At 36.3% G+C, this 25,292-nt stretch overlaps 1 protein-coding gene across 1 annotated transcript in view; it reads left to right on the top strand.

Moving 5' to 3' along the window:
- Positions 1-1,181: 1,181 nt before the first annotated feature.
- PRR16 (proline rich 16) overlaps positions 1,182-25,292 on the top strand; it is a 186,307-nt gene continuing 162,196 nt past the window's right edge. The window contains exon 1 of the mRNA XM_063084532.1: positions 1,182-1,340. Coding sequence (XP_062940602.1) covers positions 1,182-1,340 — 159 coding nt within the window. The remainder of the gene's footprint in view (positions 1,341-25,292) is intronic.

Below are 25,292 nucleotides of genomic sequence, written 5' to 3' on the forward strand. Positions count from 1 at the left end.
TAGAAGTTCCGAGTAGCGTATTTTTTCCCTCCACTCACAACGTAAATCAGCATAGGTCCAAAAAGAGGAAGATGGGGGCGGGGGGGGGGGGAGAGAGGGAGGGAGGGAGAGAGGGAGGGAGGGAGGGAGGGAGAGGGAGGGAGGGAGGGAGGGAGGGAGGGAGGGAGGGAGGAGAGAGAGAGAGAGAGAGAGAGAGAGAGAGAGAGAGAGAGAGAGAGAGAGAGAGATGGTGGCCCGGATTAGAGTACAACCAAGATAACTCAGACAGTCCCTGGGGGGGAATTTTTGGTGCGGGGATATGACATTAATAAATCCGCTATTAGCTTTGTGGAATCAGCAGAGTCAGGCTACATGTTTCAGTAACACTGATTAAATTTCTTGATCCCAGAAGGTGAGGGGTCACTATTATGCATCTCTGTGTCTCTCTGTGTCTCTGTGTCTCTCTGTCACTCTCTGTGTCTCTCTCTGTGTCTCTCTGTCACTCTCTCTCCTCTCTCCCTCTCAGTTAGAAGAGGTCTGTTTAACTCGCAGCTCACTGGAAGAGTGATTGGAGTTCTCTAGACTTCATTTGGGCCGGGATAAACATTTAGCGCCACTTTACCGCCCCTAACTCCAACTCCTGCCCCTATTGTGGTTCTTTCTTTCTAAACTGACCCAGGTCTCTACTAGCGGGTGAAACAAGGGATCCATGCTAGATGTGAGAAGACCTACAGCAGGCTGTGATGATGGGGACATTTCAGGACCACGACGAGAGGGCGGGCAGGACACGAACTCGTCTCCCGGCACCTTGATGCTAAGGTGGTCTGGGAGAGATTCCGGAGGGATGTGTCGCGGGGACTGCTGACAGCCCCGGGCGCCGCGGCCAGGCGGGCGCCCCTGTCCGCGGGCGGGGAGCTGGCGCGTGTGTGCGCGAGAGCGGCGGGCGGCGGCGGGAGGAGGCGCAGGCGCGCTGCTTGCCCGTCTGCAGCCCCGCGCCGAGCGCCGCGTCTCGGGGAGTAGATGGCAGCACCACGGTGCGGCCGCCCGGCCGAGCGCCGAGCGCAGCCAGCCGCCGCTGCCCAGGGAGCGCCCAAGATGTGGGGGGACCGGGGCGGCCGCGGCCGTAGCAGCGCCAGGGACGGGGGCGCGCAGCAGCCTCCGCTCGCCAGCCTGTCCTGACCTGCCTCGCTTGCCCCCAAAGAATGTCAGCCAAGTCCCAGGGGAACCCCTCCTCGTCCTCTCCAGCCGAGGGACCGCCGGCAGCCTCCAAAACCAAGGTGAAGGAACAGATCAAGATCATCGTGGAGGACCTGGAATTAGTCCTGGGCGACCTGAAGGACGTGGCCAAGGAACTTAAGGAGGTGAGGGGCGCGGGGGTGGGGAGGGAGTTCGGCGCCCTTTGCCGTCTCGGGGATCCCGGTCCGGTTTTCGCTGCGGACCGCCAGATTTCTAAACTCCTGGGAAACTACAGAAAGACGCCTGCAGACGGACTTTTCTTTGCTCTGGCGACTTCTGGGAAGAGTTGTTGTTGCACTTTCTTTTTTCAATCAGGGAGAAATCAACTAGTGTTTTAATCGATGGACCTGGGATGGTGTTGGGGTGGGGGGTGAAGGCACGCGTGTCTCTGTATGTGCGTGTGTATGTGTGTGAGGACGGGGAGGGGGTTAACCGGGGGTGTGTCGGCAGAGGAAGACGTGAGCGGCCCGGCCGGAGCGTGCAAGATGCTCCTTTCCTGCCCTCTTGCTCCTCCAGAGTCCTTTGGCAAGTCCGCTCCTTGCCTGGCAGCCTCCCCGTGCTGGGGCTGAAGGGGGGCCGGGTTCTGGGCCCTGCGCCAGGCCGGGGAGGGCAGCCTCCTCGGGGCAGCTCGGCTCCGGCTCCCCTCCCCGCTTCCCGAGCCCCGCTGGAAGGAAGGCGACCCGGGCTACCGCAGAAGAGCCCAGCCTTGGGGATGTGGAGGGGGTCTGGGACTTTCTCACTTTCGCAGTTCCTGAAGCATCCCCTGTTTTCCTCCGAACGTCGCTCCCAGTAACTCTGGGCCTTCTGGCCACCCCATCTCTCCTTCTTTACTTGCTTCCATCCTGTCGCCACTTGGCATTGAACCTGGGAAGCGGGGCGCGCAGGCGAGTGTGTGTGTGTGTGTGTGTGTGAGAGAGAGAGAGAGAGAGAGTGTGTGTGTGTGTGTGTGTGTCTGTGTGTGTGTGGCGGGCGTGCACCAGTGTCTTGCCACTGGCGTCTTGGCCCTTTGGAACCGGGACTGTTTTGGTGCTTCCCCCTCTCCCCATCCCAATTCTGTCCCCGCCCCCACCTTTTCCCCCAGTGATGCGAATGGAAAGGAGCGGAGACTGAGACCGTGTCAGGGCTGAGGCTGCGTACCTCAGGCGGCGGCTCGGGCGGGGGCGAGGGCTCGGCTCGGGCTGGGCGGGGAGGGGTGGGGTCTCCCGCAAGCCCGGCTAGCTGCTGGTGGCGTCGCGGAGCTGGTGGCAGAGTCCCAGCGCGCCGTTCCACTACAGAATGGGCTCCTGGTGAGGTTCTTGGTGATGGAGTCCTCAGCTCCAGTTGCCTTGAGAGCTAAGACTGTAACTTCGAAGGTGGTGGTGGCCGCAGTTGGAAGAGGAGTGGGGCGTAGTCTAGGTCCAAAATTGAAATCCTATTAGTGAAGCCATGGCAGTGGATATTGGCGTTGTTTGGATAACTAGTCTCTAGAGATTAACCTGCAGCATTCAATTTACAATGCAAATTCGAGGAAAGAGTCCCCCGTCCTCCCCCTCCTTCCCCCTGCCCCAATACCACTATGAACTGAACTCCGCATTTGCTGCCAAATGTAAGTCTGTTAAAATGGCCCATTCGTCGCCAGGGTTCGGTTTGTCATGGCAAATGTCATTCTGTAGGTTGCTCCACAGACAGAACATAATTACTACTGAGGTCCTGAGAATGGCTGTTGATACAGATGCGGGGATAAAACTTATTCGTGTTTGCAGGGCTTCTCTAGGATTATTGCTTCACAACTGGATGACAGATGGAGGGGTTATGCATTGAAATTCAAGTCTAAAGATGCTCTTCATTTCTTTGTTATTCTTTTATTTGACATCTTTGGCAGGCTGTGTTTTCATCTGAAACATTATGGCGTTTTAAAAAATGAACAAATAGGGTATGTTCCTTTTGGCACAATTGCGCTTTATAGTTGTTGAGGTTTCTAAGGTGGGGATGTGGGAAACTTACAGCCGCACAGTAATTACTGTTTTCGCGAGGCTGAGATTAAGAGAAAGATAGTCAATCAAAATTATGCATCTGTGGGCCATACTTCCTTATGTTATGATTTGTCAGTCCAGTCAGTATTTTGCATAGAATAAATGACAAGAGACTACACATGGTCCTGGTTTTGCTTAGCCTTATTATGCTATGGACATTTGGAGGATAAATAGATCTGTAGTGAAACTTTTAACCCCCTAGTAGTTCTTGATAAGAATCACAAAGATGCAAATGAGGGAGTCTGTTGATCGCTCTTCCCATCTGTGTCTTCATTTACTTGAGGATTTTTAAGGAAAGAAAACCAGATAGTATATAAAATGAATAGGAAAGTACAGGTGAGTAGATGGAGAATTATGACAGATTTAGAGATAAAATTTTGACTTGATGTTTTGGCAGCTTCGATTGGCTACCAGGGCCTTTTTTTTTTGTAAAAATCTTACCATGAAACTGAAATTTATGAATGATAGATGATGTGATGTGATTGTTAATTACTTTTGTGTGGATACCATCATCCTAGGTTTGCACATGGAAGTGTATATACTATGGCTGAATTTTAAAACATTGGCTATTTATATAACATGAGTGAGAGTTATTTTGAGAACAAAATATTTATAGGGCATGTTTAACCTAAGACATCTTGCAGTTGTCCAGCGTTTATCTTTTTAGGATAGTATAGCATATGTGACTGCACATGTCTTTGATGTAGTTTTGAATAAAGGAATAACAAAGCTTTGTAAATTACAAAGCTTGTTGTCTTCTATGACATATGAATACTTATGACATAAATGTTGCTATTAATTTGTCATTTATTATATTCAGTGTTCTGGCAGTTTAATTGGTATATGTTAAATATAAACTGTTACATTTAGAATTCTAATTACATTATTGGCAATGCTATACTTTTAGCCATAATAAATTTTGATATGTTAGCAGTGAGCTCTTATTAACTTAGAACAGAAATTTAAAAAAAAAAAAATTACAACTATGACTAGATCACTGTCTGTCATCATATGGTATTTTTCTTTTCTGCTGTTTTACAATCTAATTAAAATGCAGTCTTATTGTTTTGAATATACTGCCCTTTATCTTTGCATAAACTCTGTACCAACATATTAGACTTTTGTTTGAGGTTACTTTGAAACTGCTTTTCTTTGTAGAAGTTTTCTGGACTTCAGTCATCTGAAAATTCAGGTAGTAGCATAGATTCAAACACAATAGTAGCTGTTTGATATGCTTTAATAATTATTAACAAAACTCTAGTCTGTCCAGCATGAAGAATTATTATGAGTGTCTTTTTCTATGATTAGTTATTTAGTTATAATTATTTAATCATAAAAGTTATAATTGGATTGTATATTAGAAGGAAAGGATTTCTAGAAAATCTAGCAGCAGTTTTATTTTGCCCTCAGAATTTAATAAAATCTCAAATAACTAGACTTTTGAGAAATAATATGGATCTTTTAGTCTTTTATATGATAATGGAAAAGGCTAAAATATAATTCAGTATATTTTTTCAGTGCTTACCATGTTCCAAGTACTATGCCATCTTTTTATTGCTGCAAGATGAATAAGTTGTAGTTTCTAGTCTCAATGAGCTCAAAAGGTTGGTTTCGAATGCATTTATCCTGTTTTACAACATCAGCAGTATAAGGCATTACTGCCTTTAGTGGCCACTCTTACTATAGGATGGGGGAAAGAAAGGAGAACTGAGAATAAGCATGAGTATTCATTGATTTTTAAACCAATACATGCTATATACTTAGTAGTATGGTAAGCCTTTGGTGGAAGAAAGTAGAAGCTTAGAAAGATGATAAAATATGAATTTTGAGAAACTTAACAATTTATTCAGGTTGTCATCATTAACATAACTGGATTAATGCAATATACAGGAGATCACATATCCGAATGTTATAACTAAGTATTGGAGATTTCCCTGAAGGACACACCCTTTGGAGAAACAGAGAGTCAAAAAGGAAGATTTTGAATCTGTCTTTGTAATGTGGATAAGATTTGAAGAGGCAGGCAGGAAAAGGAATTCACAGCAAATAGCATTGGAATACAAGATTAATTCATCTTGCTTTTTTATACACATCAAAAAAGAAAAAAAGAAAAAAAATAGTGGTGAAATGCTAGAGTTTTAGGGATGAAGTTAACCATAACTGGTAGAGCAGGTGTGGGTGATTCTTTTTCATTAAGAAATGTAGAAACAAAGCTATTGCTTTTTAAAAATAGTTCTCAGATAATCTGACATCTTTGGGTAGCAATTTGCCTGTTCTGTAAAGATCTCACTGGTAAACTGTTTTGCATGAAATGTTGGTGTTAATGTGGGAACACAGATCTTGTTAAAGAGAGATTGGAATCTCTAATAAACAGCCTTTTGTCTGGAAACAAAAATTCACCAATGCTTTAGCTGGATTTTCTTTTAGTTTAGACTGATTATAATCTTGAGCTCTTTTTTTGTAGTGTTTTATTTTATGATTTCATGTACAAGACTACTATGTGAGTTGAACTGTGAGTAGACATGACTCTCACAGAAGAACCAGTTAAAATGAGTTGTTTTGTAGGTGCCCTACAATCACTCAGTGTTTGGACTTCATAGGTAGAAGGTGTGTAAGCATTGTAGCTGTGAACTGGAAAGAACCCATGATTTTTCTTAAAATGTCATAAACTGAAATAAGTTAAACTTATGTTTAATTCTGAAAAATTTGAAATCCTATAAGAAACAGTCTGATTTGGGGCTGCTAAAAAGAAACAGAATTAACAGAATTAACAATTATCTGAAAAATATATTTGCTTTTACATATTCCCTCTTTTTAAATGGCTTATTCACTTGAAGTTCTGTAGTTTATTGCTCTAGGAAGTCCTGCTGAGTTTTTTTTTTTGTTTAATGAATCCATGCATATAAAACTCATTACTAGAACAAATTATAGAAAATAATCTCTGGAGTACTTTCCAAGTTTTAAAGTTGTGAATGAGTGGAATTTAAAAGTTCATTTAGTTGTAACAATAGCTGTGCTTTTATTATTGTGTACAACAGTCTACCTCCCCAAACTGAGGTATATTTACCAAATGGTAAGATGCTTTTAAATGTTTCTTTTCTTAAGCAGGATGGCTTAGCATGATACTGAAAGAGGAGTATCATTTTGTGAAAATAGAGATAGCTGATAACCATCCCTTGCTGTCTCTCTATTTCCAGTGAATTAAGCCATTCAGCACTTACAGAATTAGCTGATAAGAACTTCAAGCAGCCTTAAAGTAATAGGCAGTGTGCTTTAGGCAGTAGTGAAGTAATAGATAATAAAACCAATGTAATAGGTTTCATTGTTACCTGGATTATATTTTTTCTACCCTTGTTGCTCTGAGGGTCTCAGGAATTTGAATTTAAATGTAAGAAAAGAGAAATGCAAGTTTGAGCAAAACATATTCTCCCAAACTATAGAACTGGTTCATGAAAATTTTATGGGCAATTTGAGAATTAGCATGATAAAATTTCAATAGATTGCTGACTAAGTTCTGATTGGAATGTGCATAACTGACATCAAGCTATAAACACAAGGTTAATAAACAACAAAGGGTACATTTTTAAGGAGCAGATTTCCTTTTTTCTGTTTTCAGAAGTAATACAGCTTCTAAATATAGAAAATTTGGAAAAATCTAAAAGAATTGTAACGTAGAAAATAGAAATTATCTTTAATACCACAGAAAAATAGGTATGTTAAGATTTTATTTTGCTATATTTCCTTTCAGTCTTTAAGTGTACATATTTTAACATAGATGAAGTCATATAAAATTATGAATTATATACAATGGCATTTTCTATTTCTTGAATAATATTACATTATAACCTTTAGATTTGCTATAAGTTACTTCACCTTCCTTTAATGATAGGTATCCTATTTATTTCCAATTTCTATGATTATTAAATATCCCTAGAAAGAATACCTTTGATAATAAAAATAGCTAACACAGATAGGTCTTACTGTCTGCCAGGTATCCTTCTAATTGTGTTTACTTATATCAAATCATCTAATCCTCAAAACAGCCAGATGAGGAAGGTACTGTCGTTCCCATTTTACAGATAGGAAAACTGAGGCCAGAGAGGTTATGTCACTTGCCCAATATCACTCGGCTTGTAAGTGGAGAAGTGAGGCTTCAGTGCCACATATTTTGGTGTCAGAGCCCAGGCATTTAACCACTTAGTGCTATTGCTTCTCCTAATTTTGTATTAATTATTTTTTTAACATTTTCTTAGATGTTAGGAATGTGGAAGCTTTATAGTTCTTAATCCATATTGTCTTCCACATGGTTTTCACAAATTTTTATTCCCAGTAGCAGTATACACGTGGACACAGTTTCTTAAATCTGGAGTGAAGCTAATAAATCATTTAATTAATGTTTACTGTATAGTTTATTATCTTCATGATAACAGTCATTGCTTTTGTGGATTGTTCTTAATTTTGGGCACCAGTATTGAGGCAAAATTAACAATGAGTAAATTAGACATTGCAGTTTGCATTTTGCAAATCAATAGGTGTTGTAGTGAATTACCTCTAACCTATTTGGTCTTTAACAAAAATCTTGATGAAAAGATTACATAGCTTTTTTATATTATGGCTTAGAAGATAAAGGAACAACTAGTATGGGTACTTGCTTATATCTAGCATTGTGTACAGTTGTTTCAAGTAAATAAAAATAATTTGTGGTTATACTATTCTCTTTTATTGTCATCAAATTGCCTTGGAAGTCACTATCCTTAAGTTTTCTGAAATACGTGGTGTTCGACAGTTGTTTTGCTTGCTGTGTATGACTGATGAATTAGAGAATCTTGTTGAATTTTTTACCAGGCACAAAATTATTGAACTGGCTTATGAGGTCATGTGTATTTTGTAATTAGGTTTCTTTTATTAACTTTAGTGCAATTGAATATAAGTCACCCCCTTACCCTCACATATAAAGGGTACAAGAAGTGGCTTTATTCTAAAATCCTGTTTGTTTTCTTTTCCAGTATAATATGAATAGAAATGTTTTCATTAAATTGAAAGTTAGTTCATTAGGAAGGACTGCTCTAAATTAAAGTCTCCTATGGGACCTGAGAACCCAAAGTCAGCAATAATTTAAGATCTAAACAAGAGCAGAAAGTAGCATTAACTGAAGTGAGAAAATAAAGACACAATTAATGTTTAAATCAAAGTAGATTCACAAGGTGGCCTGTCAGCTCTGGACAAATGTTGCCTTATATGGCATAAACTATTTTTCTTTTTTAGAATGGAAAGACAAAAGGATTCTTTTTTAGAATGGAAAGACAAAAGGATTCCAAGTAATCAAACTCCCAGGTACAACTTTCAGACAAGAGATATTAACATTTTAGGAAAGAACTTATATTTATGATTTTTGTTTTCCCTCCTTCTGCTTTGCAAATACTAACTCAGATTGATGTTTGAGATGAATGTTTACTTGTAGAATGACAGAAGTGATCCAAGTTACATACCTATGCCCAGTGAGACAATTATTATAGTGTTTGGCAAGCTATGAATAGATTTCTAACTACAGATAACATAATTGTCTGGAAAAAGCAAATGTGATGATTTCTAACAGGTTCTCTTCTTTAGAACCACACAAAAGTTAACAGATGTATTGGTATGTATATCAAATACACAAATGTTTCATAATATCAAATCTTATCCTGAGATTTGAAGCTGTATATTTATATGACAGAAAAATACCAGGTTAAAAAATACCCATCAAATTGATTATCTTCTAAAGTCAGTGGTTCTTAATTCTCCCCCCCGCCCCTGTATTATAGATCCCTTTGAAAGAATGACAGAAGTTGGGGATATTTCTGCTGGAATAAAAGCTCCTGCAAATATAAGTTTCCACACATATTCAGAGAATCGTGGGTGGGTGGGAATGACTCAGGTAAAGAGACAAAACAAGTGACCGACTTTAAAAAAATTTTTTTTTTAGCTAATTCTTTGAGGTCCAGCTCTATAATATTTAGGATTAAAAATCCTGTCTCTATAAAAAGGAATAAAAGAAATACTGGTGCCTATAATCTGATGGTTTTTATTGCAGGGAACAAATGGGTGGTTTATCAGAAATTTATTTCTCTTACAAGGGCCACAGTGGATATAATCTCAAAGTGGAAAAATATATATATTTATAATCCACTACTCTCCCCAAACTGTAGAATGCTCATGTATGTAAAGATTAACTTTATATTTTGTTATTTCTTATGATGTGTGCTAGAATATGTCACTACATAGATGGACAAAATATTTCCAGAGCTCATTGTAAATTAAACATATTTTCTTCTTAAAACTGATCCCAGAACAGCATTTTCTTTGTTTTATTATTTTTTGTGTGATATTAATTCGTAAATTTGAAAGGTATATTAAATTCCTGATATTTGTAAGTCACTGAGCTAAAAAGATGCAAGTGTGAATTAGCTTGAGTACCTGCCCTTGAAAAACATCACCTTTAGTAAGGTGAACTTCACCTCTGATAGGGTGCGTTAGAGTTAAATCAGTGTAGATTGTGTGAAGGGCCATACTGAGTTACACATAGGATGCAAAGATGGAAGAAGCATTCATTTCACTTTTCTGTTTAATTGATTTTTCTCTGAGTTAATGAATTCTAAACTTTGCTTAATAAGCTATGTGGTAATGCCTGCAATGCTCTACCATAGTTTTTTGGGGATAGGAGGGCAAGCCTTTCAAATTTATAAATATGTTGCTTTATTATTTCATATTAGGTGCTTATTTTAAGGGATTAGTGTTAATATATTCTAAAATTTCCACAAATATTACTAACACCCGAAGTTACCTTCATGAAACAAGTCTCTCCCAATGAGAAGGTCTGTTGCCAAAGAAATGGGGATACATTTGCTAACAATCAGCAGTCAGTTACTGTTCTCATTAAAATTTGTTAGAATAAATCATTAATGTTTTACATACATTGTGACAGTCAAGCTTTTAGAGGTATATGGTTTCTACATTTTAAGTTCATTTAAAGAAGACATCTGAAAAATAATGGCAGAATTACTGAAAAAGGTTAACTAGATAATTATTTTCTTTTTACTTTTGATTAAAATGATAAGATTCCAGATCAACTATCAGTAATTGAAAATAACTTTGTATATTAATTTTTAGCTCCCACCAATAAGTGAGAACATGTGGTATTTCTCTTTCTGTGCCTGACTTGTTTCACTTAATATAATTCTCTCAAGGTCCATCCATGTTGTTGCAAATGGCAGTATTTCATTCGTTTTTATAGCTGAGTAGTATTCCATTGTGTAGATGTACCACATTTTCCATATCCACTCATCTGATGATGGACATTTGGGCTGGTTCCACACACACACACACACAAACACACACACACACAAAAATGGGGGGGGGTGGAAGAAGATATAACAACCACAATTACTTGAAGTTGATACGACAAGCAAACAGAAAGGACATTGTTGGGGGGGAGGGGGGAGGGAGAAGGGAGGGAGGTTTTGGTGATGGGGAGCATTAATCAGCCACAATGTATATTGACAAAATAAAATTAAAAAAAAAATAAATAAAATAAAATAAAATAAAAAGAAAATAACTTTGTAATTATAAAACCCAAACATCATAGGTATATGCATGTCTATTCGATTATATGTAGAGTAAATTGTCAGTTTGATTATCTCTTTATTGTATAGATGAATATTTTTGATAAATGTTTGGAAAATGTTTTTTTTTTTTTTTTTTAAAAAACAATAGAATTTTGAGGCCGTGTTGCTCAGTAAAGTGGTATAGTGTAGAAGGGTAAAATCTCAGATTCTGAAGACTTTCAAATTGATCTGCTGTGCAATATTGGGCATACTATTTAATCTCTCTATCTTCATTTCCTCCTTAAAATGGCAATAGTAATAATGTTACCTACAGTATAGAGAGGTTATAGAGATTAAATGAGTTATGTATAAAGCACTTACAATAGTTCCCATGCACAGAGCAAGCACTGTATGCAGAGGGTATGGGGGAAACAGGCCAATATAATAAATGCCAAATTATATCAAATATTAGAAGTTGACAAGTCCTATGAAATAATAAAAGGTTATAATGCAGATAAGCAGTGGTGGGGAGGAGGGGCAATTTAAAATAGGATGGTCCAAAATAAGCCATGTTGAGAAAGTGACATGGTGTCATCAGAGGAAAAGCTTGAAAGTGAAGCTTTCATGCCCTATGGAAATCTAGGGAAGCACTTTCCCAAGTAGAGGGAGCAGCAGTCCAAGGGCCCTGCAGTGGGCAAATGTCCCATGCATTTGTAGAAGAACAAGGAAGCCAGTGTGGTGGGAGTGGATAAGCAGGGAAAATACTCACAGGTGATAGGGCCAAACAGGCATGGGGATTTTAATGCTTACTGAAAATAAAATGGGGGCTTTGCAGAGTTTTGAACAGAGGAGTGACTGCATCTGATCTACTTCCATCCCTACCTTTTTACCTTTAATCTCTGTCTAGCTCAGTGTCTTTCAAACTCGACTCAGTTGACATTTTGAGTGGACAATTTTTTGTTTTGGAGTAATGTCCTGTGCATTGCAGGGTGGTTAGCAGCATCACTGGTCTCTACCAAGTAGCGACCAAAAATGTCAGTGTGACAACTAAAAACATTTAAAGATACTGCCACATGTCCCCTATGGGAAGGGGAATCACCTCTGCTGAGAACTACTGCTCTAGCTCTTTCCTCTTATTCCATATTACTTAACATTGCTTTCTCTATCCACCTTTTCCTTTCCTTTCCTTCTGCTTATTCATCAAGCATTGGGACTCTATGCTTCTTTCATATCTCGTATTCTCTATTCTTTTTTTTTTTTTAAACAAAATAACACAAAACAAAACAAAAAAGAATATCATTATCTATATTTTTCTTCATGTTTACCTGACCCTTTTTTCCTTCATTGGACCTACTTTTAAGAAGTATCTTTTCATTTCCCTCCACCACTTCTATCTTGTATCCATTTTTTTTTTCCACAATGAAATAAAAATTAAACTGAAATATTTCAAGGGATTTGGATACCCATGTGAATTTTAGGATGTGGGAAAAAGAAGAGAAACTCAGAAGGGACAAAGGGAGCAAAAGAAACTGGGCTGCCTGTCTTCTTGTCTCTGTTAGTTTGTGAGTGAGATCTGGAAGGAAAACCTTCATCTCATCCACCAATTAGTTTTAGACTTCTGCTGCCTCTTCCATTTCTGTTAACATAGGAGTGCTTAGAATGGTGTCACTGCTGTGTGGTGCAGCCCAAATTATAGAAGAAATACAGTGATGGCGCTAATGATACACATGATGGACAGCTAAGTGCTCACTATGTACCAGACACTGGTCTGAATTAACTCATTTAGTCCTCACAGTCACTCTTTGAGGTTACCATAATTATTCCATATACTGTCGTGTGTCACATAATGACATTTTGGTCAGCGATGGACCACATATATGATGGTGGTCCCATAAGATTATAATAAAGTTAAAAAAAATTCCTATGGCCTAGTAACATCACAGTCATTGTAACATTGTAGAGCAATGCATTACTCAAGTAGGAGCAACATAGGCTGTACCATATAGCTTAGGTATGTAGTAGGCTATACCATCTAGGTTTATTTGCACAACCACAAAATCCAACAATGCATTTATCAGAATGCATCCCTGTCTTTAAGTGACACATGACTATATTAGGAAGCAGAGACAGACAGGTTAACTAAAGAGTAAGTGATGGAGTTGAACTCTTGATATTTCTGCCTTTAAACCTTTGTCCCACACAGCACAATCACTTTGCTATTTTTCAGGCTTTTGACTTCACCATAATCTGATTTTCCTCTTTTTTATCTTCTACCTCCTCTACATCGTCTGTTTCTTACTCCTTTCTTGTTTTTCCCTTTCTCCTCTTTTTGCTCTCTTCCTTTTTTCTCTCTTTTTTATTCTTATTTATTTCTTTGATATGTATCCATATCTTATTCACTCATTCAAAAAATTTCTTTGAATGCATACCATATGCAGGACAGTGGACTTGTCAATATAGATAAAATAGTGAGCAAAATCTATGTGGCCCCTGCCATCTTGGAACTTACATTTTACTAGGAAGGCATTATCCAAATAATAACAGAAATAGTATTTACTGAGGGGTGTTAAGGATTATGCAAGAAAAGTTCATGATCCAGCAAGAGCATACCATTGATAAGTCTTGTCAGTTCTTCCTAAGCAGAGGATTTCAGATTGGCTGCCTTCTTCTTTCCCATTGGCACCTCTTTGATCTCTATGCTATTAATTTCATTGATGATGTTTTGATAGCCCTAGAGCTATTTATTTCTCTGCCAATTCATTGTCTAAATACTGCCAGAGTAATTTTAATGCACTGCTTTCTTCAGGCGCCTCCCCTGCTTAAAAGATCACACACTATCCTGCTATTACTTAAAATCAAATGTCCGAAACCAGCTTTCCAACCTGACATCCAGTGGTCCCATCTTTCCCGTTTGGCCTATCTCTGTCTTCCCTTCAGTAACACAGAGACCATCCCAGACATTCTTGACACCTTCACAATTTTTTACCCAACTTGATATCTCTACCCCTCATGTTTATAGTCACTAAGCAACTATCTTGTGTTTGCTTGTTACTTCACAGTTGTTCCCTGCTTGTGCATTTTCTTTTTTTAAACTCTAGTAACTTTTCTATGTTGGTTACCAACCATGTAACCTTCAATACAACATTTTTTAAATTGATAATATTTATTTATTTTTAATTGTACATTTTTATGGGGTACAGTTTGTTGTTTCAATACATGCGCATGTTATATAATGATCCAATCAGAATAGTTAGTGTATCTAGCACCTAAACATTTATCATGTCTTCGTGGTTATAACATTCAAGAACCTCTTTGCTGGCTACCTTGAAATATACAATACAATATTATTAGCTATAGTCACTCCAGAGCACCAGAACTTATTTTTTCTATCTAATGTAACTTTGTAACTTTTAAAGTCTCACTCTTATTTTCTGATGAGGAACTTGGATGTGAGGATCCAATTTCAAGCAATACTTATTAAGGGTATTAAGAGATAAATTCCACTTGTGTATGAGAGCCTGTTCTTTCTCATCTGCTTAAGAAAATCATTAATAATTCTCCCCTATCATTCCTATACCATCATCTTTTTCACTCTTCCCTAGATGATTCCCATCAGCATACAGATAAAAACAAAGATAATAAAATCCTTTCTTGACCCCTCTTCCCCCTGAAAATTACCATCCTATTCCTTAGCTCCCTTTTACAAAAAACTTGAAAGAGTTGTCTGTATTTACTATCACCTATTTTCTCCCATTTTTTCCTAAATCCATTCTAAACAAATCTTTGCTGTCACCACTATACCAAAGCTGCCTCTATTAAGGATGTTAGTGACTCCATATTATTTAATCAACTAGTCAATTCTCAGTTCTACTATTACGTTATTTATTAGCAGCTTTTGACAGTCTCTTTAGTAATCTTTCTTCAGTTGGCTTTAAGAATACCATACTTTCTCACTTCACTAATTTTTCATTCTTTGTTACCCTCCTTTATGCCTCCTCTGGGATGTCTTAACTCAAATTTTTATGCTTTTTTTAAAAAAAAAATTACACTCCTCTTCTTGATGTTTTATTCAGTCTTGTGGATAAATTCCACTTATAGGTCCATGACTCCCAAATTTGTATCTCTAGCTGAAAGTTTTTTTCTGAACTTGTATAGCCAATGGTCTACTCCATATCTTTACTTACATGTTTAAGAGATATTTCACCTCCCCATGTCCCAAACTAAACCTTTATCTCCTCCCTCCCCCAAAAGCTAATCCCTGCAGCCTTTCCCATGTCGGTTGACTGCTTCGTCCCATCCTCCCAGCCTTGGAGTCATTGTCAACTCCTCTTTCTCTCATGCAGTATATCGAATTCATCAGAAAGCCTGTTGGTTCAATCTTCAAAACATTTCTAGAATCTGACCAATTCTTACCTCCTCTACTGCTGCTACTCTGGCCCAAGTCAGCATCCTGTCCTCACACTTGGATTGCTACAGTAGCCTCTCGACTACTGTCCTTCTCCTTTGCTCCCATAAGCCTTTTCTCAGATCAGCAGTCAGTGTAAAGTTAGATCACATTACTCTTCTCAGATCTCTGTAGCAGTTTCTTATTTTATTCAAAATCAAAGTGCTCTGTGTTTCATGCTGTGTAATTCCACTTATGTGAAACTCTAGAAATAACAAATTTAATGGATAATGACAGGAAACAGATCAGTGTTTGCCTGTATCTGTGGTTTTGGGGGTGGGTGACTGGGAAGGGGCACAAGGAAACCTTTTTGTGTCAAGAAATGTTTGGTGGTGCTTACAGAGGTGTATATATATTTTTCAAAATTCATTGTACTGTATACCTGAAATGAGTGATTTTATTTTAGGTAAGTTATATCTCAATTAACTTAGAAAAAAGCCAAAGTGTTTATAGTGGCTATGAAGCCTTATAAGACTTTCCTCTCTTTTCTGTTACTGCTGTGACCTACTCTGTTAGTACTCTCTCTGTAGCTCTCCTTCCTTCAGCTGGAGTAACCTTGCTGTTTCAGGACCATATGCACGACGCACATTTCATGCCTAACTCTGCTTTTGTGCTGACTCTTTCACTTCAGTGATGTTTTGCTCATGTGTCACCTCACCGTGGCCTGTTCTGGCAGCTCCATATGTTGTTAAATGCTCTGTCATTCCTGTCCTTCTTTCCTTGTTTTACCTTTTTTCTTAACCTTAATACTTATTAGCTTCTGATATATTGAACAATTTATTTCTCCTGTTTATTATTGATTGTTTCCTGCCCTTAGAATGTCAGCTCCTGGAGGTCAGTGACCTTTTTTTTTTCTCCTTATTCATCTCAAGTTCCTAGTAGCTGCTCATGAAATGAATTAATAAATGACTGGATCTCCTCCAACTCTAAACTTGCCCTTGCAAAGTTTTCAAAGATAAAAACTATCATCTTTTACTTCCCACTGTGTGTCCACTATTTGCGGAGCAGGAACATGTAATAGATGATTATTAAACACTTTCCATATGGATTTTTAATCTTTCCCTCTTTTGCATATGGTGGTGATTCATGCGTTAGTTTGGAGGAAGCACTTGATTCCTCTACTTTGAGTCCATAATTTACTATCTTCATTAAACCTGTTCACTCATCAAATATAATAATATAATATTATATATAATATTATATATCAAAATAATATTCACTCATCAAATCGTTACCTCTCTCATCCTCCAACCACTGGCTCCCAAATTGTCCCCCCACCCCCCATATGGACATTTTGAAGACATTCTATTTAAATCCTAAATGCGGACTGGAATCTCAGGGCTTTACATTCTGACAAAAGTCTGGCTTTGATTTTGGAAGTGCCCATTTTTCCCTTAGGCCAAGGGATGTCATTTTAAATTCTTTGAAGCACTTAGAATTATATCTTCTAAATCATATATAATTCTACTTTCTACTAATAGAATATGTGAACTAAAATGAGGAGCGAGTGTGTCTACTTTTTAAAGCATTCACTATGTTTTTCTGCTTCTTGAATATCGTGCATCTTTTTTGCTGTTAATCATTACAAATTTTAAATTAACTGGAAAATGGCATTTAAAAAGGGATATTGGATATTGTTTAAATAAATTTTAAGCATTCCACTTATAAGCATAAGAAATATGCATAAGAAATAAGCAGGCAGTTTGGTAAGATCTAATGTTATGTAAAACACTGAGAAACTAGTTAATATCAATGCTGGGCTTGCTTTTCTTCTTTCTTTAATATACTCCCTCTAGTGTTCAAAAATATAGATACTTATAATTAGCTTATCCAGATACTAAAATACAGATGTTAATGCAGAAATAGGACTTTCTTAACCGAATGTTTTTTTTGTTTGTTTGTTTTACTCAGGAGATTATATAGTCAAGTTACTGAACTTTCAACCAATTGTGTGAAAAATATATTCTCTCTTTCCTTATCTGTGGAGCTCTGGTTATGCCTGGCCTTTTCATATGCATATTTTCAATCTGTTTCACTTCAGTCCCAGAGACTATTGGACTTCTGTCATTAAAGATCATACTGTGTTGCAAACTTTTCCTGAAATTTATAGCTGAAATATAGGTTTTAGTAGTACAATTTGAATATGAACAGAAACCTTCCCACGTGCTAAATATATGCAAAGCGAAAAACACTATAAACTATAATAACTAGGAGAGTATCTTTGAATGTGGAAATAAAAACATTTAATGAAATAAAATTTTGTTTTAATGTATTGAAATGTTATTTAAATACATTGGATTCAAATTACCTTAAGAAATAGCCAAGATATACTTAGGAATAATAAATAAGTCAAATGAAAAAAAATATGCTACTGTCATTTAATATTTAATATTAATAACTGGTAACACCTGTAAAAAACAAGATAATTTTAAGTTGTAAAATAAACTAAATTATTGCTATTTACTGATTTTTAAAAATCAGGGGTTAGTGTTTGAATTTAATTTTTTTAAACTGATGTATAATAATGTTACTTATACTTGCTTAATACTCTGTAGTTTTTTTTTTTTTCTTAATTTTATTTTATCGATATACAATGTGGTTGATTATTGTGGCCCATTACCAATACCTCCCTCCCTCCCGACAATGTCCTTTCTGTTTGCTTGTCATATCAACTTCAAAGAATTGTAGTTGTTATGTCTTCTTCCCCTCCCCCCGGTTTTGTGTGTGTGTGTGTGTGTGTGTGTGTGTGTGCGTGCGTGTGTGTGTGAATTTATTTATTTTTAGCTCCCACCAATAAGTGAGAACTTTAAACCACTTTGATACCTACTATTTCAGTTGCTCAACATTAGATGAAATAATAAAAAAAAAAGAATAAATTACTTTCAATGATTTCTTGAGACGTTGTTTCCTAAACACTGTCCATTCCCTAATACCTTTTAGAATATAATTCAAAATTCAACATTCACCTTGTAACATTTTTTTTAGGAGATTTGTATTTGATACTTGAACCTTACTCATAACAAGCTTCATTACATGCCCTTTGGGAAACTTACATTTTTTTAATATACAGAATGATGTAGCACAGCATGCATATTTATGGTTGTTTCATTGATTACAGACAGTATGCACCAAGATGCTTGAGAATTTAACATCTGCTTCCTGAAGTCACTAATACTTATAATGTCTAATGAATTCCATTACTCTCCAACAGCCTCTTAGGTTACCTGAGTTACAGAACTCGGGTATCTTGAGATATGCTTTGCATTTAATACTGGGTTAGCCAATAACACCTCTAGGATTTTTTTTTTTTTTGAGGGGGGGCGGGGATGAGTTACTGGGAAACTTTCCAAGATAATTTTTATTCATAATGCATTTTTTTTGTCACTCCATTAAAAATTGAAGTCCTATCTTGTAGGATACTTCAATAGAAAATTTAGTATTACCTAATGGAGTTAACTCCTATAATATATAGTTTAGCTCTTTCTTAGATTAGAAATGTTCCCAACTGTATTATGTTCTTAATGGTTCCTGATAATGTGTCTTCTTTCTTCAGGAAAACTAATGATGAAAAAGGGATTTAAGGAAAAAGCACTGACACCTGAACAGAGATGCAGAGACAAAAGAAAAACAGAGCAAGGGCTATCATTGAATGGAGACTATATTAACAAGCTTGTTTTGTGTACACAGAACACTATTGTAAAAATATTTGGTGAAAGTGAAGGTAGGCCATTGTTAAATTGATACAAGATGATGATTGTCTTAAACTGTGAGGAAAGCTAAACCAATTAAGGATTTTGGCCAGAAACTTCAATCTCCTGTGCAATTATAGTGTAAAATAATATAAAATATCCTTTTTCACACTATACTAGCAGTAGATATATGAGAACTGATTTAATTCATGTCTTCTGATGCCTTTCTCTAAACCACATAGTGTAGTACTCATCAACTGAGCATTGACCTGAAGTACTTTTTCATGATAAAGTACGTGGCAAGTAGCACTTTGGCTGATGTGTAGATCTCTTTGATATATATATTTTTTAATTTTCAAATTAAACACAGCTACTGACATTTAAAAATATGTTATTACAGATATTGGTTTCATTATTAGTATAGGAAAATAATTTACTATACGTGTATGTATTGTAAATTTTCCTTTAAGTCTTTGGAAGAGCTTTTGTTTCTTGAAAAGTAGAGATAGAAGTAATAATCCATTACATTAATGTCTTTCTTGTAGAAAGCACATTATGTTTATCAGTACAGGTGGAATGTGATATGTTAACGTGGCTAGAAGTATAATTTAAAAATAAGATGTTTCTGTAAATTTGAGATACTTCTTAATAGAAGTATGCTTCATGTACAGTGTCATAAAAAATCGAGTTTGGTTAGTGATAAGAAAAATTTTAAATTGTAGAGTTTTTTAATGAAATCAAGTGAAATTTGTTTCAATTTGCCTAGAATAATTTTCTGTTTCCGAATAGACTTCGAAATAGTTTAAATATTATACTCAAATAGATTTTCATTACTCAAAAGAACCAGGAAATATCCAATTTGATTTAGTTTTCAATCTGTCATTCTAACAGAAAAATGACAAATGGTTCCTTTATTTGTTGCTATGACTGCCATAATTTTAGTATATTTTTAAAGGAAATTTAACATGGGAACAGAAAGTACAGATATCTAATGCAAAAAATTGAAAATTTGCTACCTTTTATTTTTTAAAAATAAGCAAATTACCCGCTGGGCATTTTCTTCCTTACAATCAGGATGTAAACTCCATGAGTGTCAGAATCTTGTATGTCTTTTAACTCTGTTAACTTTCAGCAGTGCCTATCTTGTAGCAGCCTAGTATATTTAATGAAGATGTATAAACAAAAAATTAAAAATGTTTTTTTGACAAGTATATTTAGCTGGTATAGAGTAAATAAGGAATTTTCAATATCTGAACCTTTGTAATTTCAATCTTAAATCAGCTCCCTTTGTATTACTTTCATTATTTCAGAATTCAACTATTGTATGGATTAGAGTAGGTTAGGTTATACTGTAGCAATTAATTAATCCTGAAATCTCAGTCATTTAACTCAACTAAAGATTATTTGTCTATCACATACACTCTCCAATGCAAGTTGGCAGGGAGCTCTACTTCCAAGAGTCACTCAGGGACCTGGGCTATGTGATATTGCTTTCTCAACATATAGTTTCCAGGGAGAAAAATACAAGAACTCAAACCCACAGTTCTGTGTTTTAGTCTACAAGTAACACAGATTGCATGTGCATACAGAATTATAGCCCTAACCAAAATGCAAGGGAAATGAAGCCTTCTTATAAACCCACGATGAAAAAAAATCATGTGGCACTTGATGAACACAGTATTGTCATAGCCACAGCTTCATTATTTCTGGATTCTTGTTTTTCAAGGTAAGGTTTATGGAATACTCATTTCATTGACTAGGTTTTACACACACACACACACATACACACACACGAGTTTCTTACATACACAGAGGATTTGCCAAACTCAGTACATTTGGCATTATTTCCCAAACTTATTGGGATAAGGATTCTGCTTTTTGGAGTCCATCTGTCAGAACTTGTATTCTGTGAAACAATTTTAGAAAACACTGTTCTTGATTATCTAGATTGAATAAATGTGAGAATGTGTCATAAAAAGAAGAAACACTTTTAATGGAGTCCTTAGCCTACAGTAAATTTATGGATACATCACTCTTTGATTGCACTTGTCAGTGAAAACTTCAATAGAAGCATAATGCACTGTTCAGTTTATCATGAGTGCACATTTCTGAACACCTCAGATGTAGAGCATAGCCATGACATGAAATTAAGTGGGAAAAGAAATGCCTACAGTTGACTTAAGTGATTCTTAATTAATTTGCATAAAGATCATGCACTAAAACAAACTTACTTTGTTTCAGTCAGTTCCAACTTGGTATTAGCTGACAGAGATTATTAACAATTTTAGTTTTCAGTCCTCAGTAGGTTATAGATACCAAATTAGAATGGGTTATAGGTTTTCTTTCCTGCCTAAGGGTTTGTATACTGGTGCTAATGTGAAACAGCATGCAGTTCAACAATAAGAAAAATCCCAGAATGACTATTGAAAAACAAGCAAACACAAGAGTAATAATATTTTTTAACAGAAGAAACTGTTCCTATTCCTCAATTATTTTAGTTATCCAAATGGAGTTAAATTACTATTAGCATGTTCTGTTTTAAAAAGTGAGGCAAATGTATAAAACATTTTAAATGGTTGCCAATTCAAGTACTGAAATTAAAAAAAAAAAGTTTCATTTTTTAAAACTGTAAGCTTCAGAAACATGGGATTTTCAGAATACCTCCTCTTTTTCGTCAATGGTAAATTAGAAGACAATGACATAATACTGTCTTGAATTTGTAGAATAAAATGTGTCATATAGGGCCGACCCTGTGGCGCACTCGGGAGAGTGCGGCACTGGGAGCGCAGCAGTGCTCCTGCCGCGGGTTCGGATCCTATACAAGGATGGCCGGTGCGCTCACTGGCTGAGCGCGGTGCGGCCAGTCACAAAAAGACAAAAAAAAAAAAAAAAAAAGTGTCTTATACTACGGGTACTTCAAAAAGTTCATGGAAAAATAGAATTGAAAGATAGTTTTAGTCTTTTTATGAAACCTTTGAAGTACCCTCATAGACTTTTATTAGTTATTTTTTTCTTAATAAGGTGATGAAATAATTAGGAGGTTGGTGCCTAGTCTTGAAAATAATTGTTTTGAATTGTATGCATATATATATATATATATTTATATAATTTATTTGTTATATAATTTAAATTTAATTTTATCATTTAAAACATTATATATTTTTTGTGGATAGAAATATGTATGCTTTTATGGGAGAAGTGATATAGAACTTTTTCCTTTCCTGAACTTCAAGAAAAGAAAATACTGATTGAAATAATATAGCTGATTTTCTGACTTAAGTACAATTATTTCATATATATAATTTTTCGTTAGCATTTTAAATGAACAGTTATACTCTTCTACTAAATTACAGTTACAGTGAAATATTAGCTAACTTGCTAAACAGTTACATTTCATAAGTCTTAGCCCATTTAGAAGAGTAGATTTAGTTCTGTATTAACTTAGATACAAGATCTAAGGGCACACTCTCCAATTTTTATATTTATTTATTTCATTTTTAAAAACTATCTACCACTTTAAAGAATGATGTCACTTCCTAGATTATAAAACCTTGATAATAAAATTCATTAGGAGAATTATTTGATTAATCAATGAGTTTAGAATGACACAATTGCCAGTATACATAGTGATACAAAATGTAAATGAAGTTAATAAGTTATAACATTCAATCTCTTTTTTTACCTTTATTTTTAATTCACATGAGGGAAACACATAGTGTTCAGTTTTCTAATGGTAATTTTTGAAAGTATTATTAGTTCTTGTTTATTTCTTTTCTCTTTTGTTAAAACAAAACAAAACAAAATTAACCTCATTGATTGTGTTATAGAAAACTTAATACCATAAGTGTTACACTTTTTTCTTATGTCTTCTTTAACCAAAATTTTTAATAAGTTGACACCATTTACCTTTTTATGTAAGCTTTTTATTTTGAAATAATTGTAGGTTCACATGCAGTTGTAAGAAGTAATACAGTGAGATCTGATTTATCTTTTCATAGTTTCTTTCAGTGGTAATATCTTGAAAAACTGTATAGCCTAATGTTATGACTGGAATATTGACACTGATACAGTCAAAGTACACAACGGTACTATCACACTCCTGTAGTCTGTTTGTGACCACACACATTTCTTCACTGTCCTCATCTACTCCCTGACCCCTGACAATCACTAATCTGTTCTCTATTTGTACAATTTATCTTTTCAACATTGTTATATAAATGGAATCAAATATGTAATTCTTAGGGATTGGCTTTTTTTCACTCAACATTATTCTCTGGGGATTCATCTAGGTTTTTATGTGTGTCAATAGTTTTTTCCTTTTTATTGCTGACTAGTTTTCCTTGGTATAGATGTACCATAGTTTACTTGTTCACCCACTGAAAGACATCTGTGTTGTCTCCAGTTTTGGGCTATTACAAACAAAGCTGCTATGAACATTTATGTACAAGTTTTTGTGTGAAATAAAATTTTTACTTCTCTGGAATAAATGCCCAAGTGTGCAATTGCTGGATCATATGTCAGTTGCATGTTTAGTTTATAAGAAAGTGTCAAACAGCTTCTGAGTGGCTGTATCATTTTTTGTCCCACCAGCAATGTATAAGTGATCCAGTTTCTCAGTTTCTCTGCTTCCTCACCAGCATTTGATGTTGTCACCAGTTCTTTTTTTCTCGAATTTATTTATATTTGTTTTTGCAGGGGTACACTGTGTTGGTTCAATATATGCATATATTGTATGATGATTCACTTAGGGTAGATAGTATAGTTTTGAACCCATTAGTCCACCCCTCTCATTCCCCCCCCCCAACTTCCCTTCCAGCATCTGGTAACCATTATTCTACTCTCTACTTTTATGAGAACCACTTTTTTTTTTAGACTCCACATATGGGTTAGACCATGTGGTATTTGTCTTTCTGTGCTGGACTTACTTCACTTAACATGATGATTTCTAGTTTCCTCCATGTTGCTGCAAATTGTCATATATTATTTCTCTTTGTAGCTGAATAGTATTCCATTGTCTTTATATACCACAGTTTTTTTATCCATTCATCTGTTGATGGGCATTTAGGTTGACTTCATCTCTTGGCTATCGTGAATAGCATTACGATGAATATGGGAGTGCAGGTGTCCTTTTAATATACTGATTTCATTTCCTTTGGGCATATACCCAGTAGTTGGATAGCTGGGTCATAAGGTAGATCTATTTTTAGTTCTCTGAGGAGTCTCCACAGTGTTTTTCACAATAGTTATAGCAACTTACACTCCCTCCAGCAATGTAGGAAGGTTCCGTTTTCTCTCCATCTTTCCCAGCATTAGCTATTTTCTGTCTTGTTGGTAACAGCTGTTATAACTAGGGTGAGATGCTATCTCATTGTGGTATCCCTGATGATTAGTGATTTGGGCCATTTTGTATGACGAATCATTTTGATGATTAGTGTTGGCCATTTGTATGTCTTTTGAGAAATGTGTGTTCAGGGCCTTTGCCCATCTTTCAGTTGGGTTATTTGTTTCTTTTGGTGTTGAGTTGTTTGAGTTCCTTACATATTCTGAATATTAGTCACTTGTCTGATGTGTAGTTGGCAAACATTGTCTCCCATTCTGTAGGTTATCCCCTCACTTTGTTGATAGTGTCCCATGCTGTGCAGAACCTTTTTAGTTTGATATTAGTCCCATTTGTGTATTTTTGCTTTAGTTGTCTGTACCTTTGTGGTCTCCCTCAAAAAGGTGCTGCCCATTCCCATTTCCTGTAGCATTTCCCCTGTATTTTTTTCTAGTAGTTTCATAGTTTGGGGTCTTAAATATAAGTCTTTAATCCATTTTGAGTTGACTTTTGTGTATGGTGAGAAATAGGGGCCTAGTTTCATTCTTCTACACATGGATATCCAGTTTTCCCGGTACCATTTATCAAAGAGGCTGTCCTTTCCTCACTGTATATTCTCAGCACCTTTGTTGAAAAGTGCATGGGTTTGTTTCTGGGCTGTCTATTTCTGGGTTTGTTCCATTGTCTGTTTGTCTATTTTTATGCCAGTAGCATGCTGTTTTGGTTACTATAGCTTTGTAGTGTATTTTGAAGTCAGAGAGTGTGATGCCTTCAACTTTGTTGTTTTTGTTCAAGATTGCTTTAGCTATATGTGATCTTTTGTGGTTCCATACAAATTTAAGATTGTTGAGTCTATTTCTGTGCAGAATGTCATTGGTATTTTAGAGATTACATTGAATGTGTAGATTGCTTTGGGTAATTGGACATTGCAATGATGTTAATTCTTCAAATCCATAAGCATGTGATATCTTTCCATTTATTTGTGCCCTCTTCATTTTTTTTCACCAGTGTTTTATAGTTTTCATTTTAGAC

This window comes from Cynocephalus volans, chromosome 2, assembly GCF_027409185.1.
Source record: "Cynocephalus volans isolate mCynVol1 chromosome 2, mCynVol1.pri, whole genome shotgun sequence".
Classification (NCBI taxonomy): Eukaryota; Metazoa; Chordata; class Mammalia; order Dermoptera; family Cynocephalidae; genus Cynocephalus; species Cynocephalus volans.